This window comes from Scyliorhinus canicula, chromosome 4 (assembly GCF_902713615.1).
Source record: "Scyliorhinus canicula chromosome 4, sScyCan1.1, whole genome shotgun sequence".
Taxonomy (NCBI): domain Eukaryota; kingdom Metazoa; phylum Chordata; class Chondrichthyes; order Carcharhiniformes; family Scyliorhinidae; genus Scyliorhinus; species Scyliorhinus canicula.
In genome coordinates, this window is record NC_052149.1 from 145,105,866 (window position 1) to 145,121,510 (window position 15,645).

Consider the following 15,645-nt stretch of genomic DNA (forward strand, 5'->3'; position numbering starts at 1 on the left):
GTTTCCTCCCACAGTCCAAAGATGTGCAGGTTAGGTGGATTGGCCGTGCTAAATTGCCCTTAGTGTCCAAAAAGGTTAGGAGGGGTTATTGGGTTCGGGGAATAGGTGGAAGTGAGGGCATAAGTGGGTCGGTGCAGACTTGATGGGCCGAATGGCTTCCTTCTGCACTGTATGTTCTATGTCCTAAGTGACTGTACCCCTGTTCCTGGAAAATTCTTTCAGTAAATTTCTTTCATTGACACCAGCCATCATGCTCCACCACTCTCCTTCAAACCCATTTTCTCATCCATGATTTTTTTTCCCTTCCATCCGGACACCTTTCCATTTTCTCTTCAGCCTTCACTGCTCGTGCTCCTCCATTCCTCTCCACCATATCCAACTTAACTAAAGTGCTTAGGCATCTTTCCCCACATGTGAGGAACAGTCAGAAGTGATCGTCTGCTTGGCTGCAGCTTCTGAGTAAAGGACAAAACGCAAAACATTAACCTGCTTTCTCTCTTTTCAGACCTACTTCAAGCACAGGCCTCTACTGTCTGCCCCAGCCTTGTGGCTGAACCCTCACACAAGATTTTAAAGCTATTCAAATTTGTGTGTGTTGTTTAAATAACCACATGTTATTGCTTCTGCCACAGAATTTCTACAAGGATATTAACCGGGAAGAGATGTACATAAGGTATGGTAAATAATAATGTTCAGTCATGACTATGCAATCTGTCTTCTTTACAAGCTTAGCATTGCAGATCCATATTTCATTTGATGCAGTGCGGTGGCACCTGATTCCCATAATCTCTTTATTGGGGTTTTCTGAACTGCAAAAAAAGAGGTTATATTTGCGGACAAGTAGTAATATGGAGTTTGTGACTTATTTTGAAGTTCGAATTTGGAATTCAATAAATAATGCAGCAATTAAGAGGGTGCACACCGGAGCTAAGGTAAAGATGAACTTTAACGGAACACAGTTTGGCTCATTAGTACCCCTTTGTGTCTCTAGTCTTTCCCTGAAGCCAGCAAGATTCCGGATCTGAAGACAGCTTTGTTCAGCATGTAGAGGTTTATGGGGTCCAATGTTCTCTGTTCATGTGATTAAGGTCACGAAAAGTAGAGCGTTCAAAATAATTCCACACAATTGATTATTTGTCACTGTGTGGTCACTGTGCCCTCCGACCAATACCAATCGAGTAGCTATGTAACATCGCAATCAAGCTCAAACCCCATCATGATACCATAAAAGAGGTTTATGTCATTCCAACTCATCACAGAATCCATGTTAAAGCTCGACAGAATGTCAGTTTGGTGTAGGGATTGATGAGAGGGTGTGACATACGTGGAGGAATACATGCTAAGGTCAAGGATGCCCATTGTAAAAAAGAAGATTGTAAACAAATACTCTCAACTGTTTGTGCAGTTATGGCTATAGCGATGTTCCTGGATTAATAATCAGAGGCCTGAACTAACAATCCAAAGAAGGTGATTCAAATCCCAAGGCAGTTTGAGAATTTGAATTCGACTTAAAGAAAAAGTTGGAAATACAAAGCTGGGATCAGTAAAAGTACCCTGAAGCTGCTGATTGGTGTAAAAACTCCAACTGATTCAGTAAGGTCCTTTAAGAAGGAAAATCCTCAATCTTAACTGACCTGATCCCATACATACATAGAATTTACAGTGCAGAAGGAGGCCATTCGGCCCATCGAGTCTGCACCGGCTCCTGGAAAGAGCACCCTACCCAAGGTTAACACCTCCACCCTATCCCCATAACCCAGTAACCCCACCCAACACTAAGGGCAATTTTGGACACTAAGGGCAATTTATCATGGCCAATCCACCTAACCTGCACATCTTTGGACTGTGGGAGGAAACCGGAGCACCCGGAGGAAACCCACGCACACACGGGGAGGATGTGCAGACTCCGCACAGACAGTGACCCAAGCCAGAATTGAACCTGGGACCCTGGAACTGTGAAGCGATTGTGCTATCCACAATGCTACCGTGCTGCCCCTAATCTCATATGTGACTCCAGTCCCACACCACATGGTTGACTCTTAGCTGTCGTCTGGAATGAACAAGTGACTCAATTCTATCAAATGGCAATGTAGGTTCCACAAGAACAGGAGATGTACAAGAGGATAGCCCATCACCATCTACCTATGGCAATGAGGGATGGACAATTACCAATGACCTTTCCAGCAGTAGCGCGAATGAGTATGGTTCTTCTACAACCTTTTCTGAGGGATTTTGACACTTTCACTAGTTTGATGCACTATCTAGCTGTTTGTCTTCTCATTAGAGAGGCCAGCACTGTAGCACAGTGGGTAGCACTGTTGCTTCACAGCTCCAGGGTCCCAGGTTTGATTCCCGGCTTGGATCACTGTCTGTGTGGAGTCTGCACATTCTCCCTGTGTCTGCGTGGGTTTCTTCCGGGTGCTCCAGTTTCCTCCCACAAGTCCCAAAACACGTGCTGTTAGGTAATTTGGGCATTCTGAATTCTCCCTCTGTGTCCCCGAACAGGTGCCGGAATGTGGCGACTAGGGGCTTTTCACAGTAACTTCATTGCAGTGTTAATGTAAGCCTACTTTTGACAATAAAGATTATAACAGTTGAACCTCAGTTGGTGTTGACCGAACAAGAACATCTGCAATATAATTATCCTTTCTAAGACTGAGTATGGTCTTGTAGGTAAAGAAACGGTCTGGCCTAATATTTAGTTTACAGAACAAAGAATCAAGATTTCTCTCCAAATCCTTTTTAGGGATGGAAGAGAGGAATAATCCCCTCAACACTTCTCGTTCACCTCCATAAGCCTGTGTTGGAATTCAGGTGAAGGATTGGGATAAATTTGTCTTTTGACTGCTGGCTGATGGTCCTATCTGAAATGGGTTGGTCAGCCCCAATCCTGCTTGAGTGGGCCCTGACCTACAGCATCAATTTATCCAACACCACTGACAATCTGACACAGGGAGACTACAGAGAGGCTAGTGTGAGAAATGGGAGAAGGGAATAGTCCTAATGGTGCAGTATTGAGAACTATTGGTACAGATTTTGGGTTGGGGGTAGAGGGTTGAGGCACATTGGTAGTGCAGAGTTAAGGAAGGTTTGCTAGGCTTCGGCTGTCAGTGACCTGTGCTTACCTGAGGCTAGGTGCCATAAAATGAGAGAAGTTTCATTCACACAAATCTGCACATTCTACATGTATTTTTAAAATTGGCCCAATGTTCCTGTCCTCCAAGGATCTACTATGCAGCAATGCACATCTGATGCTGGACCATGAATGGGCACCCCATAGCCATCATAGTGGTTAGCACTGCTGACCCACAGCACCAAGGACCCGGGTTCAATCCCGGCCTTGGGTAACTGTGTGGAATTTTCACATTTGCCCCATGTCTGCGTGGGTTTCCTCCAGGTGCTCTGGTTTCTTCCCACATTCCAAATATGTGCAGGTTAGGTGTATTGGCTAAAATTGCCCCTCAGTGTCCAAAGAAATATAGGTTGGGTGAGGCTACAAGGATAGGGTGGGGGAAGTGGGCCTGAGTGGGGTGCTCTTTCTGAAAATCGGTGCAAACTCGATGGGCTGAATGGCCTCCTGTAGATTTAAGGTATGGGGCAGGAGGTTTAGAGCGGATGGGAGGAAAATCTTTTTCACCCAGAGGGTGGTGGGAATCTGGAATTCACTGCCTGAAGGGATGATGGAGGCAGAGACCCTCATAACATTCAAGAAGTATTTAGATGTGCACTTGCGATGCCAGGGCATACAAGATTCGGGCCAAGTGTTGGAAAATGGGATTCGAATAATTAGATGGTTGTTTTTGACCGGCCCAGAGTTATGGGTTGAAGGGCCTTTTCTGTGCTGTAATCGTCTATAACTCTATAAAATGTATAAATGGATACTAGGAGAACCCCCTTGTTCTTCAAACACATCTGGGGACCTTTACTATTGGCCTGAAAAGCAGATAGGGCCTCGAATAAAAGTTCCATCTGAAAGGCAGCAATCTCTGAAACTGCAACGTTTCCTCAGCATTGCCTCATTGACCCTGCCACCAAGGGGAAAGGGTTCTTTCTGTCTACTCTATCAATGCCCCTCATAGTTTTATACATCTCAATAATGATCCCCAAAGTCTCTTCTGTTCCAGAGAAAATAACCTCAGCACAGCCCAGAACTCTCAGCCTGGATGAGGTACTCAAGTCTCTGCAACTGGGTTCAAATCCATGGCCTGCAGCCTCAAACAACATGTCCTGAAGAGGAAGGAGAGTAAAATTGGCACAAAAAAAACTGTCGATCTCTGTTGTTAACCTTCTCTGTGCTTTCAACTGGCATCAATCCCAGCCGTTTTCATTACACTGGAACTTGGACTGACATTGAGGGTGTAGATATTTTGATACCCGAAGGGAAAGACTGGCTGGACTGGAGGACCATTTCCTGCTCCCCAGTGCTCATTTGCAAACTATTTCTTGATCAGACCTTCAGTATCTGTGCCCCTATCTCCAAGCTGCACTCGTACCTTTTAGTGACACAGGTGGGTTGGGGTGATTAAGCTGACAATTATTGTCTGTTCCATCCCAAACCAAAATTAAACTCCCACATAAAACTGAAAGCATGTATATTATATAACAATGAGATTGCTGCTCAAAGACAATAATCTAATTCCAGTGCTCAGGTGGAACATATTGGACTTCCACGGCCATGCTTTCTAATGTAATTGGAGCCTTTCAATTAGATTACTGCCTTGTAATCAATCCTACGTATTAAACATAAGAAAGTGAAATCTCTCACTAATTCGTCATCTATTCCTGTCAGAGCCTGTGCTTTACTGCATGTGTTTCCTTCCATTTATTTTGCTTCACGAAACTCTTGCAGTCACCCAACTGCTTGTGCATCAGTGGTTTCAAAGCCTGTAGATCTCGGTGTGTGTGTGTGGGGAGGGTGGGGGGCAGTTGCAGGCACAAGGCTCCCACCCTCATGTGAGCCTGCATCTGGGATAAACCAGGATCAGAGCTTCCAGAGGTGAAAAATCATCCTGGGTGGTTTCTGGTCTGGATCACAGTGACCTCTTCTATAATATGGCAGAGGAGGGAAGGATCCAAAAGCACTGTGATGCACTCTATGACCCAACAGCCTTGTCTAGGAATCCACACAAAGAAGGGTAATTGGGTGAAGCGGCAGAGATCAATAGACCAAGTACCACGGTAAAAGTCCACAATTTCAGAAAAGGAGGAAGGAACCATGAGAAAATTACCTTTATAAAAATGCACATTAATTCTGGCAGCCCTGCCATCCGTCCCCCCCCGGCTTTCCATGAACAAATTGTGTAGTAAAGCTCAGACCCATGCTGAACTCAACTGAGCTGTATAAAGAGCCCCAACACTTTAGATAACTCTGCACTATGAATCTTCAGCTACCAATCTGTCAATTCGAGGATTCTGGTATGGCAGCCAGGACACTCTGGCTTCTAAGTCCCACACCAGAGATTTGAGCACATAGTGGCGGCCAATGCTCCAGGACAATATTTATTTCACAGATACTACGTTTCAGATGAGATCAAGAGGCAAAGGAGCAAGTTCTAGCAAACCCGGCTAATTTTGCATATGATCCCATATCACTATCTTCTGTCTTTTCAGAGGGATGTGAAATATTCCATGACACTATTTGAAGAAAATTAGGAGAACTCTAGTTTCCCGGTGAACTGAGCAACACTTATCCTTCGACCAACATCACAAAAATAGATTTTCCAGTCATCATCAAATCGATCATGGGAGTTTGTCGTGTACTACAACACATTGTACACTGCAACAGCAGCTGCACTACATTGGCTGTGAAGTGCTTTAATAAGATATGATAGAAAAGCAAGTGATGGTGTTCCAGAGAATATCAAATTTGCAGGGAGATCTCCCTGGAAGGAGTTCAATAATGCATTAAATTGATGATTGTTTGAAATTTCCAATTCTTCACAAAATTGATGAAACGTTATTGGAAGTAAAGTAGAAAAGGCAATGTTTGGCTAATAATCAGAAAATGCTGGATATACATTGATCTACCAGTATCTCAAACAGAAGGAGCCAATCTTTCCTTTCTTGTTACAGTTTCTGACTGAGCTGTGGATCCAAAATTTCCTATTCCCAATTATTGAATCTTATTTTGTTTCCTCTTCCTCTTTATTTTGGGCACACGGCCTCAAGGATGACCTCAAGGGCCTTGGGAGGGGCTAATTCACAGTTTTCTGAGAATTTTACCAAGGTTTCAGGAGTTTGTTTCTGAAGTGAAAAATGAAGACAGGTTGACTTGAAATCCCTCGAGTTTACACAGTTGAGGGGTGACCTGATTGGTGGGGTAGATACAGAGAGGCTATTTCCTCTGGTGGGGAATCCAATATAAGTGCGCACAAGCTTACATGGTCAAGCTACCTAGGGGCAAAATCAGGCAGCAACTGCTCATACAAAGGATAGCGGGCAAGTGTAATTGTCTTCTTCTCCAACAAATGCAAGAGTGATTGGTGCTTTCAAGACTGAGCTTGATTGATGTTTGTGGCTCAGGACATCAAGGAATATAGAAAAGTGGGTAAGTGGAGTTACGGGAAGGAGCAAGGTAAGGAAGAGACCATAAAAGGTGAAAGGAACTAGAAGATGGACACTTGGTCTGGAGTAAATTATATGAAGCTTGGAGAATTGATGTGATTGAGGGGGAGCCAAGAGAGATACATAAAAGGGGGTGGGGGTCAAGATAAGAGGACATAAATTTGTGAGATTATAAAAGAGAAGGTGAGAGGGAATGGAAAGACAGGTGGTTTAAGGGCATAAAAGGGAAGAGGAATTCAGAAAGGGAACATAGAGAGCGGAGCTCAGTGGATAGGACTGGATTTGTTTATTGTCATGTGTACCAAGGTACAGTGAAAAGTATTTTTCTGTGAGTAGCTCAAACAGATCATTCAGTACAAATAAAAAGAAAATACATAATAGGGCAACACAAGGTACACGATGTAAATACATAGACATCAGCATCGGGTGAAGCATACAGGAGTGCAGTATTAATCAGGTCAGTCCATAAGAAGGTCATTTAGGAGTCTGGTAACCGCGGGGAAGAAGCTGTTTTTGAATCTATTTGTGCGTGTTCTCAGAGTTCTGTATCTCCTGCCCGATGGAAGAAGTTGGCAGAGTGAGTAAGCCGGGTGGGAAGGGTCTTTGATTATGCTGCCCACTTTCCCCAGGCAACGGGGGATGTAGATAGAGTCAATGGATGGGAGGCAAGTTCATGTGATAGACTTGGCTGTGTTCACGACTCTCTGAAGTTTCTTGGGGTCTTGCGCCGAGCAGTTGCCATACCAGGTTGTGATGCAGCCAAATGGGATGCTTTCTATGGTGCATCTGTAAACGTTGGTAAGAGTCAGTGTGGACATGCCGAATTTCCTTAGTTTCCTGAGGAAGTATAGGCGCTGTTGTGCTTTCTTGGTGGTAGCGTCGACGTGGGTGGAACAAGAGAGATTTTTGGTGATGTGCATCTCTAGGAATTTGAAGCTGTTAACCATCTCCACCTCGGCCCTGTTGATGCAGACAGGGCTGTGTATAGTGCTTTGCTTCCTGAAGTCAATGTTCTTTAGCTTTGCTGGCATTGAGGGATATTCTGTTGTCTTTGCACCACTCCACTAGGTTCTCTATCTCCCTCCTGTATTCTGACTCGTCGTTATTCGAGATCCGATCCACTATGGTCGTGTCGTCCACAAACTTGTAGATGGAGTTGGAACCAAATTTTGCCACGCAGTCGTGTGTGTACAGGGAGTATAGTAGGGGCCTAAGTACGCAGCCTTGTGTGGCCCCGGTATTGAGGACTATCGTGGGGGAGGTGTTGGTGTTTATTCTTACTGATTGTGAAGAAGAAGGTGAGGAGAAATACTTGTCATCTAACAGCATTATTTGCAAACTTGGATACACCAGTTTCTGTTCCTTTATCCATGTCATTGATATTCAATATGAAACAGGAAATGCTGTAAATGCCCACCTGGCCAGCAGCATCTGTAGAGAGTGACACCGAGTTAACGTTTCAGGTCAATGGCTTTTTATCAGAATGTCAGGAATTCTGATGAACGGACATCGATCTGAAATGTAAACTCTTGTTTCTGTCTCCACTGACGCGGCCTAGCAACCTGCTGAGCATTTCTGATTCCACAGCATTTCGCATTTGACCCTTGTCATATCCCCTCAACCCCTTTGAACCCCTACTTTCTGTCCACTATCTTCCAACTACGAAATTAAAGAAGCTCAAAAAAAAAGTTGGGGGGTACTGGGAAGTGGGGACAGTGATAGGAGAGCTGAAGGAAAGGATGAGATTGGAGCGGGGAAATAAAGGAGAGATGTACATTGATAAGGAGATAAGAATCTAGGAGCAGAGGAGATATTAGCTGAAAGAAACTTGCTGCAGAAATATATGCTACAAGGTGTCACAGAGCACAACGGGGTGCCAGAGTAAGCAAAGACATTACTGAAAATTACACTGACTGATGATTGCAATCAGATTAAACTCCCCTCTCTGTCATTTTAATGGAGGCAATAACCCATTTACAATAAATGGAGGGGAAGGGGGCCTTGAAATCAGCATGTCATACCTTCACACAATAACATCACTGGCAGTAATTTCCAGTCTTTAGCAGCCTGCTCTACAAAGCCTTGTAACCAAACATCATCCCTTGGGAACTATTGTGTGCACTAATAGATGTTATTTTGACAATACCCATCACCGCAACTAGCCAAAATCATATAATTTAATAATTTTTTCTCGAGTTAATTACAGCTCAGTAATTATAGGGCAATAACAGTAATCTTCACTTTTTCTCACTGTTTTGTTTGTGCTCTGCAGATATCTGTATAAGCTTCGAGATCTGCACCTGGACTGTGAAAACTATACTGAAGCTGCCTACACACTCCTCCTGCATGCTAAGTTGCTGAAGGTTAGGAGCTTTTCGTTTAATGTAAAACCGCACAGTGCTGAGTGTAGAGGCGGGAAAGGAGCCAGTGTTTTAACTATTCCCATCCAAATGAACCCTTTGATGAATTGTCATGCAAAACCTGTGGCAAGTGGAGTTTGATGTGGTGAAAGTATGAGGTAAACCACTTTGTATCCAAGTAAGACCAACGTATTTTCTCGATGGTACGAAGCTGCAAGCTGCAGATGAACAGGGAGATTTAGGGGTCCAAGTAAAAGAAATTACAAAAGATACAAGTTAAAAGATGATTAAAACGTCTAATAGAGTGTGGCATAAATTGAGGTGGAAGACATGTGACAATGTACAGAGCTCTGTTTAAAACATATGTGAAGCAACTGCATTATGTTCTGGACATCAGAAGGGATGTGGGAAAAGGTGCAGTATGGATTTATCGGAATAATACCAGGGCTAAAAATGATTAAATTAGGAGGACAGATAAATAAACATCATCACCTCCAAGTTACTCTTGCAATTTATCAGCAGGATTTGCTCATGCATTGTTACTCCTTCATCTGAAATTGGGCAATCTCCTATAACTGTATCTGAAGCACTGTGGGAGCGTCATCACCACTTGGGCGGCAGTGGTTGAAGGAGAAAGCTCAAGGATCAAGATGATGCACTACAAGGGTCAAGAGGGATGGACAGTAAATGTCTGCCTTGTCCTGCGAATTAATTAACAGACAGTGAGTGCAAGAAAGTCACGTCTGTGAGTGGACATGAAGATCAAACCCAATTCCTGTCCTCACCCACTTTGAGCAGGCATGGTTGGGTAGAAGAGGTTTTAGACTCCACACAATGGCACAAAGTCAATTACAGAACCCCATTTTGTTTTCTGACTTTGTTCCATAACTCTTGGGAATCTTGTCTAAGAAAATTATTACAACCTCAGTGTCCAAAGTTTCAATTAATCCAACAGCTGGAGCATTTTAAGGAAGTGAGTTCCATATTTTTGCCACCTTTTGTATGAAAAAGACTTTTCTGAATGTACGACTTAACAGGGCCATAGTGGGATAGGAGGGGGAGTGGGGTACTCTTTCAGAGGGTGCAGACTCAATGGGCCATTCCCCCTTTTGCACTGTATGGATTCTGTGACAATCTGTGATTAATGGCCTTGCCCTAATTTTCAAAAAACTCAGAAGTTCATTTCATGTCTAGGTCATTCTTTCTGTGAAGACTTTCCCAATATTGGTTTAGAATTTATCTTTCAACAGTGACCTTTTTGCCAGTGCTGTCATGGTTTAATCCAAACTTGTTCAGTGGCTCACCCCTTGGGACTTTCATAAAATTCAGTTAAGTCCATTTCATCATACTTTCAGAAAGGTCCTTTTCACACAAAGGGTGGCAGGAATGTAGAATTCACTTCCTTAAAATGCTGTGGATGCTTCCTGAATTGGGCTTTTGAAAGGGACATTCATGCTGCTTACGGTGTTGAAGACCCGGGTTCGATCCCAGCCCTGATTCACTGTCCGTGTGGAGTTTGCATATTCTCCCCGTGTCAGCATGGGTCTCACTCCCACAACCCAAAGATGTGCGGGGTAGGTGAATTGGCCATGCTAAATTACCCCTTAATTGGGAAAAAATGATTGGGTACACTATGGGTGCGATTCTCCGCAAATGCGGCAAGTCGTAAAGGCTGCCGTGAAACTGGCCGTGTTTCACGGCAGCCTCCGCGCCCCCTCCCAGGACCCAATTCTCCCCCCCCCCCGAGCGGGGCTAGCAGCGGGGCCCCGTGAAGCACGGCATCGCGGGCTTAGCGACCGTCGCTAAGTCCACGCGCCAAGCGTCATGCCGGCTGATGCGCACGATGACGTCAGCCGCGCATGCGCGGATTGGACGGCTCCAACCTGCGCATGCGCGGGGCCGTCATCTCCCTCGGCCGCCCCGCGGACTGATCCTGCGGGGCGGCGGAGGGAGAAAGAGTGCGTCCCCTTGGGGGGCCCTGGATGCCCAGAACGGGCATGTTGCGGCTGTTTTTACGACGGCAGCAAGCAGGTGTGTTTGCTGCCGTAAAAACGGCCGTAAAGGCCTGGGAACTCGGCCCATTGGCCTGGGGAGAATTGCTGTTCGCCGTGAAAAATGTCGGGGACACCCTCCCGCTATTCTCCGACCCGTCGTGAGCAGCGGAGAATCGCGCCCTATGTCTGTGACTCTAGTGAATGCTTCCCAATAAGCCATCTGTGAGGGGAAAGAGGGTATGACTGCCAATTGCTCCAATCATCTAGAGTACTGGTTCACTGTAATCATTAAATGTGACAGCAATGGGGAGTGTAATGCAGAACCATAGACTGCGGAACGAGGAGCTGGGGAGAGGAAAATGGATGGAGTATTCTTGGGTCTCTCTTGCACATCTTGATGCAGCTGTGGGGAATTCAAGAAAGTTGAAACAAAAGAGAGAGATAAAAGGAATGTTGCCCTGAAAATAAATCTTTTGCAGGTTATGGAATCATTATTCATGTGTGGACTGACACGGTTTTATTTATTTACTTTAGTGGTCGGATGAGCAATGTACCTCGCACGTTATGCCAATAGACTTTCACGATTCCCAAACACAGCGGCAACTGAAAGAAAACCTGTACAAAACCATTATTCATTACTTTGACAAGGGGAAGGTAAGTGCCAAATGGATAAGATTGAACTTCCAGCAGGGATGATATAATTTTGGACCCAACACGTGCCAACCAGCAGGGGTGTTCCAATTAGTGCTCTCACCAGATATTTCTTCTTTGTGCTAAGTACAAAGTAATTCTGTCCCCGAGAAGCATGACCTTGAATATGAAGCATGCGATAATCGAACATGTTCAGCTGAGCAAGAACCCTTTCTTGTAGGTAATAAACCCACTGAAAGAAAACAAGAAATTCCATATACTGTATTGGATAGACAAATAACAGGTCAAATGTCATACATTACAATGTATAAATCAGGGTTTTATTTAAAGCAATAAGTAAAGAACCTGTATTTGCATCGTACCATTCACAATCTAACAGCCTTCCAATAAACTGTACAGTCAATTAAATATTTGTCAAGTGTAATTACTGTTCTAATACAGTAAATATGCCAGCTAAATTGCACACAGCAAGATCTCACAGACTGTAATAAGATAATGGTCAGGCAATCTGTTTTTCATATTAGTTGAGTGATAAATATTGGCCAGGATACGGGGTAGAACTCCCCTGGTCTTTGAATAGTGCCATTGAACCTTTTATGTCCACCCTAGAGAATTGGCAGCACCTTGTTTTAACATCTTATCTGAAAGTCTGTACGTCTGTCAGTGTAATGATCCCTTAACACTGGACTGTAGCGTTAACCTAGGTTATGTGCTCACGTTTTAGAAACTGAGGAAGAGAGTGGGATGGCTGGAGGAGCTGAGTTTGAGAGATTGGCAGAAGGTTTCCTTGTGAGATATGGAAGGAACTCACTTTCTCCCAAACTGCAATCCCCCCCACCCCCTCACTCATCTCCATGAACCTTCAATGCTTTCCAGCACTCCATCTGATCACAGCCTCAACTTCCTGGCTTCACCTCCCTCCCAAGCATGGCCTGGATTGCCAAACCCCCACCCCTCCACTTGCTGTTGGTGACATTTCAGGATAAAACAACAACCAGCCTTTTTAAAGCTGGGTCAAATGTATCATGAGGTCCAGGGTAAAATAGTAAGTAAAATTGCCATAGACCCAGGTGACCATAGGCTGCTTTCCCATTTGAAGGGGCGAGTTGACTGGTGATTATTTAACCTGAGGATCACCACACCTCAGGTGAGGGGCAAGGTTGAGATCAGGGGTCGGTATAGTTCAGTTGGCTAGACAGCTGGTTGTGATGCAGAACAAGGCCAACAGTGGGTTTTAATTCCCGTACCAGCTGAGGATATTCAGGATTAAATAGCACTCCTGATGACCATTCTTTATCAGAAAGCGTGGGTGGGGGGCTTTGGTAGGGGGATGTTAATTTCCCTGTAATCCCGAAGTGACGGGATTGTCTGAGCACACAATCTCACCATTCTTTCAACCCACCACCTCCACCTCTCCCACCCCATCTAAATGGCCAAACTTTCAGATGGCATAGTGCAGTGGCTGCTTACTGATGGGTGCTGCTTCTCTTCTAGATGTGGGAGGAAGCCCTGAACCTCTGCAAAGAGCTGGCAGATCAGTTTGAAAAGGAAATCTTTGACTACGAGCTGCTCAGCCAGAACTTGGTAAGTGCCTTGGTATTCCAAAGGGCGAATGATCAAGTGGTCCGTTCCGAAAACATCTTTAAAAGATCCAAGGTTTGATGTTTCTCTGCTGGCTCATTAACCCAAAGAACAAATACCGGGTGTAAGCCTTTCCCCAAGGGTTTTGGCTTAACCTGAGATAGCTTGCAGAGTGCTAAAGCCAGGCACCAGTTATACATTGGGAAGCATATATTTTCTCACCTTCTTTGCTAACCCTAACTGGTTCCTTAACTGCTGGCTGATGTTTTAGTTCTCGGTCATTTCTTGAGGGAATCAAAAGAAACTGCAGTGTAACAACTTGCTATGGCTTCTACAGGAACCCTGTCTGCTCCTACAGCCATGAACTTCACTAGGAGTTAATGGCTGTAGGTATATGAGAACATTTCAGCTTCAAGATTCCCTCCAAGTTGCCCACACAATCCTGACCTGGACATATACATCATCGCTGGGTGAAAATCTTGGAACCTGCTACCCAATGGGACTGTGAGAAACCCCAGGGGCTTTCGCGGTTCAGAACAAATTAGATGATCCAGCAGCTTCTCAAGGGTGATTAATGCAAGCCTTGCCAGTGGTGCCCCACATCCCGAGAATAAATGAAGAAGAAATAAGACCAGCTGACTGATGCTAATCATGCACATTCTGAGTTTGAGCATGTTCTGATGAAATTGGGGTGGTCCTTGGGTGTAAATTGACATTGGCAAAATCGTGATTTCAGGGGCATGGAGGAAGCTCTAGGGCTTGCAGGTTTTCCTGTTGAATATTGTAACGATGGCAGATTTTTTAATGATCATCATTGCAGTAAAGGTTTGTTCGTTCGGTCACTATAACTCAGTTTATGATTCTACACACAACTAGTTTCACTCATGACATGGTTTATTACGTTGATTAATAACAGTATTAAACTTTATATAACTGTTCCACAGTGTTATATTAAATCACAAGATGACATACAAATAATACAACCTGGTGTTCTGGACATGAAAGTGCTTGCTCTCTAGGCCGCCAGTGTGGCTGTGGGCGTCTGTCTGCCCATGAGATGTTAATCTGGCTAATAGAAGAAATACGTTTTATCCTTGTACTATTGTGCTACCTTAAGCTACATCTGCTTGTAGTTTAAAAGAACACTTATCCTGCATTGTTAGGTGTTTACCCATCTTATAATCTATTCTACTTTTGTCTCCGTGCTACGAGCTTTTTTGCATAGTACAGTAACTACATGACTTATCTCTTGCTGGTATGTGTTGTCTTGGAACAGAGACAAAACCCTGCAGGCTCTTTCTCTCATATTAATGCATAATAATGCAAACTGAAGTGATAAAGAATGCTGGAATGCTATGACTAGCGAACCATCTTAAAGCATCCTAACATTACATCATCTGAAACCAGTCTAATAATGTGGAAAGAGAATGGAGCTAGCCTTTTGAGTCTGGATGACTCTTTGTCAAAGCTTTGACAAAGACTCATCCAGCCTCGAAACACTAGCTCCGATCTCCCTCCAAAGAGTGCTGTGAAAACTGCTGAGATTGCCCTGCATTTTCTGTCTTTTGTTTCAGATTCCAAGATCCACAATAATTTGCTGATAATGTTTGAGAAAGTTGATTGCAATTCTGCAAACATTTTTCGTTTGTTCACGATGACGGGTTGGAACTAACTAGCATCCTTGTTTGCCTATTTGCAGAAACAGCAAGCCACGTTCTATGAGAACATCATGAAAATCCTGCGGCCGACTCCGGATTATTTTGCTGTCGGCTATTATGGTCGTGGTTTTCCGCTGTTTCTCAGGGTGAGTCTTTGGCCTCTGAATCTTTAGCCACAGAGGGAGTGAGGCACAGATTGACCAGAGTGGTAGCAAGGCGTAAGGGGTTAAATTATGATGGCAGCTTGCATAAATCTGCTTTATTATCTCTACAAGTTAAGAGATTGAGGGGCGATCTGATCAAGATTATTAAAATGGTAAAGTCATTTCATAGAGTGCAACAGCAACTTTCATTTATATAGTGCCTTTAATATTCCACGGTGCTTCTCAGGAGTGATTGTGAAACAAAATTTGATTCAATGAGCCAAATGCTAGGAATCCTGTGACGAGTAACTCACCTCCTGACTCTCGAAAACCTGTCCGCAATCTACAAAGTGCAAGTCAGGAGTGTGATGGAATACTCTCCACTTGCTTGGATGAGTGCAGCTCCAAAAACACTCAAGAAGCTCGACACCATCCAGGACAAAGTAGCCGGCTTGATTGCTACCCTTTCATCGGGTAGAGCATACGGGAGTGTAGTATTAATCAGGTCAGTCAAGAACAGAGTCGGTTAGGAGTCTGGTAACAGCAGGGGATGAATCTGCTTTTGAATCTGTTCGGACCTGTTCTCAGACTTTTGTGTCTCCTGCTCGGTGGAAGAAGTTGAAAGAGTGAGTAAGCCGGGTGGGAGGGGTCTTTGATCATGCTGCCCGCTTTCCCAAGGCAGCGGGAGGTGTAG

At 44.3% G+C, this 15,645-nt stretch overlaps 1 protein-coding gene across 1 annotated transcript in view; it reads left to right on the forward strand.

Annotated features, from left to right (window-relative positions):
- Positions 1 to 15,645, forward strand: part of LOC119965058 (dedicator of cytokinesis protein 2-like) — a 759,716-nt gene that overhangs the window by 638,995 nt on the left and 105,076 nt on the right. The window contains exons 36-40 of the mRNA XM_038795299.1: positions 633 to 673; positions 8,837 to 8,927; positions 11,453 to 11,572; positions 13,064 to 13,153; positions 14,850 to 14,954. Coding sequence (XP_038651227.1) covers positions 633 to 673; positions 8,837 to 8,927; positions 11,453 to 11,572; positions 13,064 to 13,153; positions 14,850 to 14,954 — 447 coding nt within the window. The remainder of the gene's footprint in view (positions 1 to 632; positions 674 to 8,836; positions 8,928 to 11,452; positions 11,573 to 13,063; positions 13,154 to 14,849; positions 14,955 to 15,645) is intronic.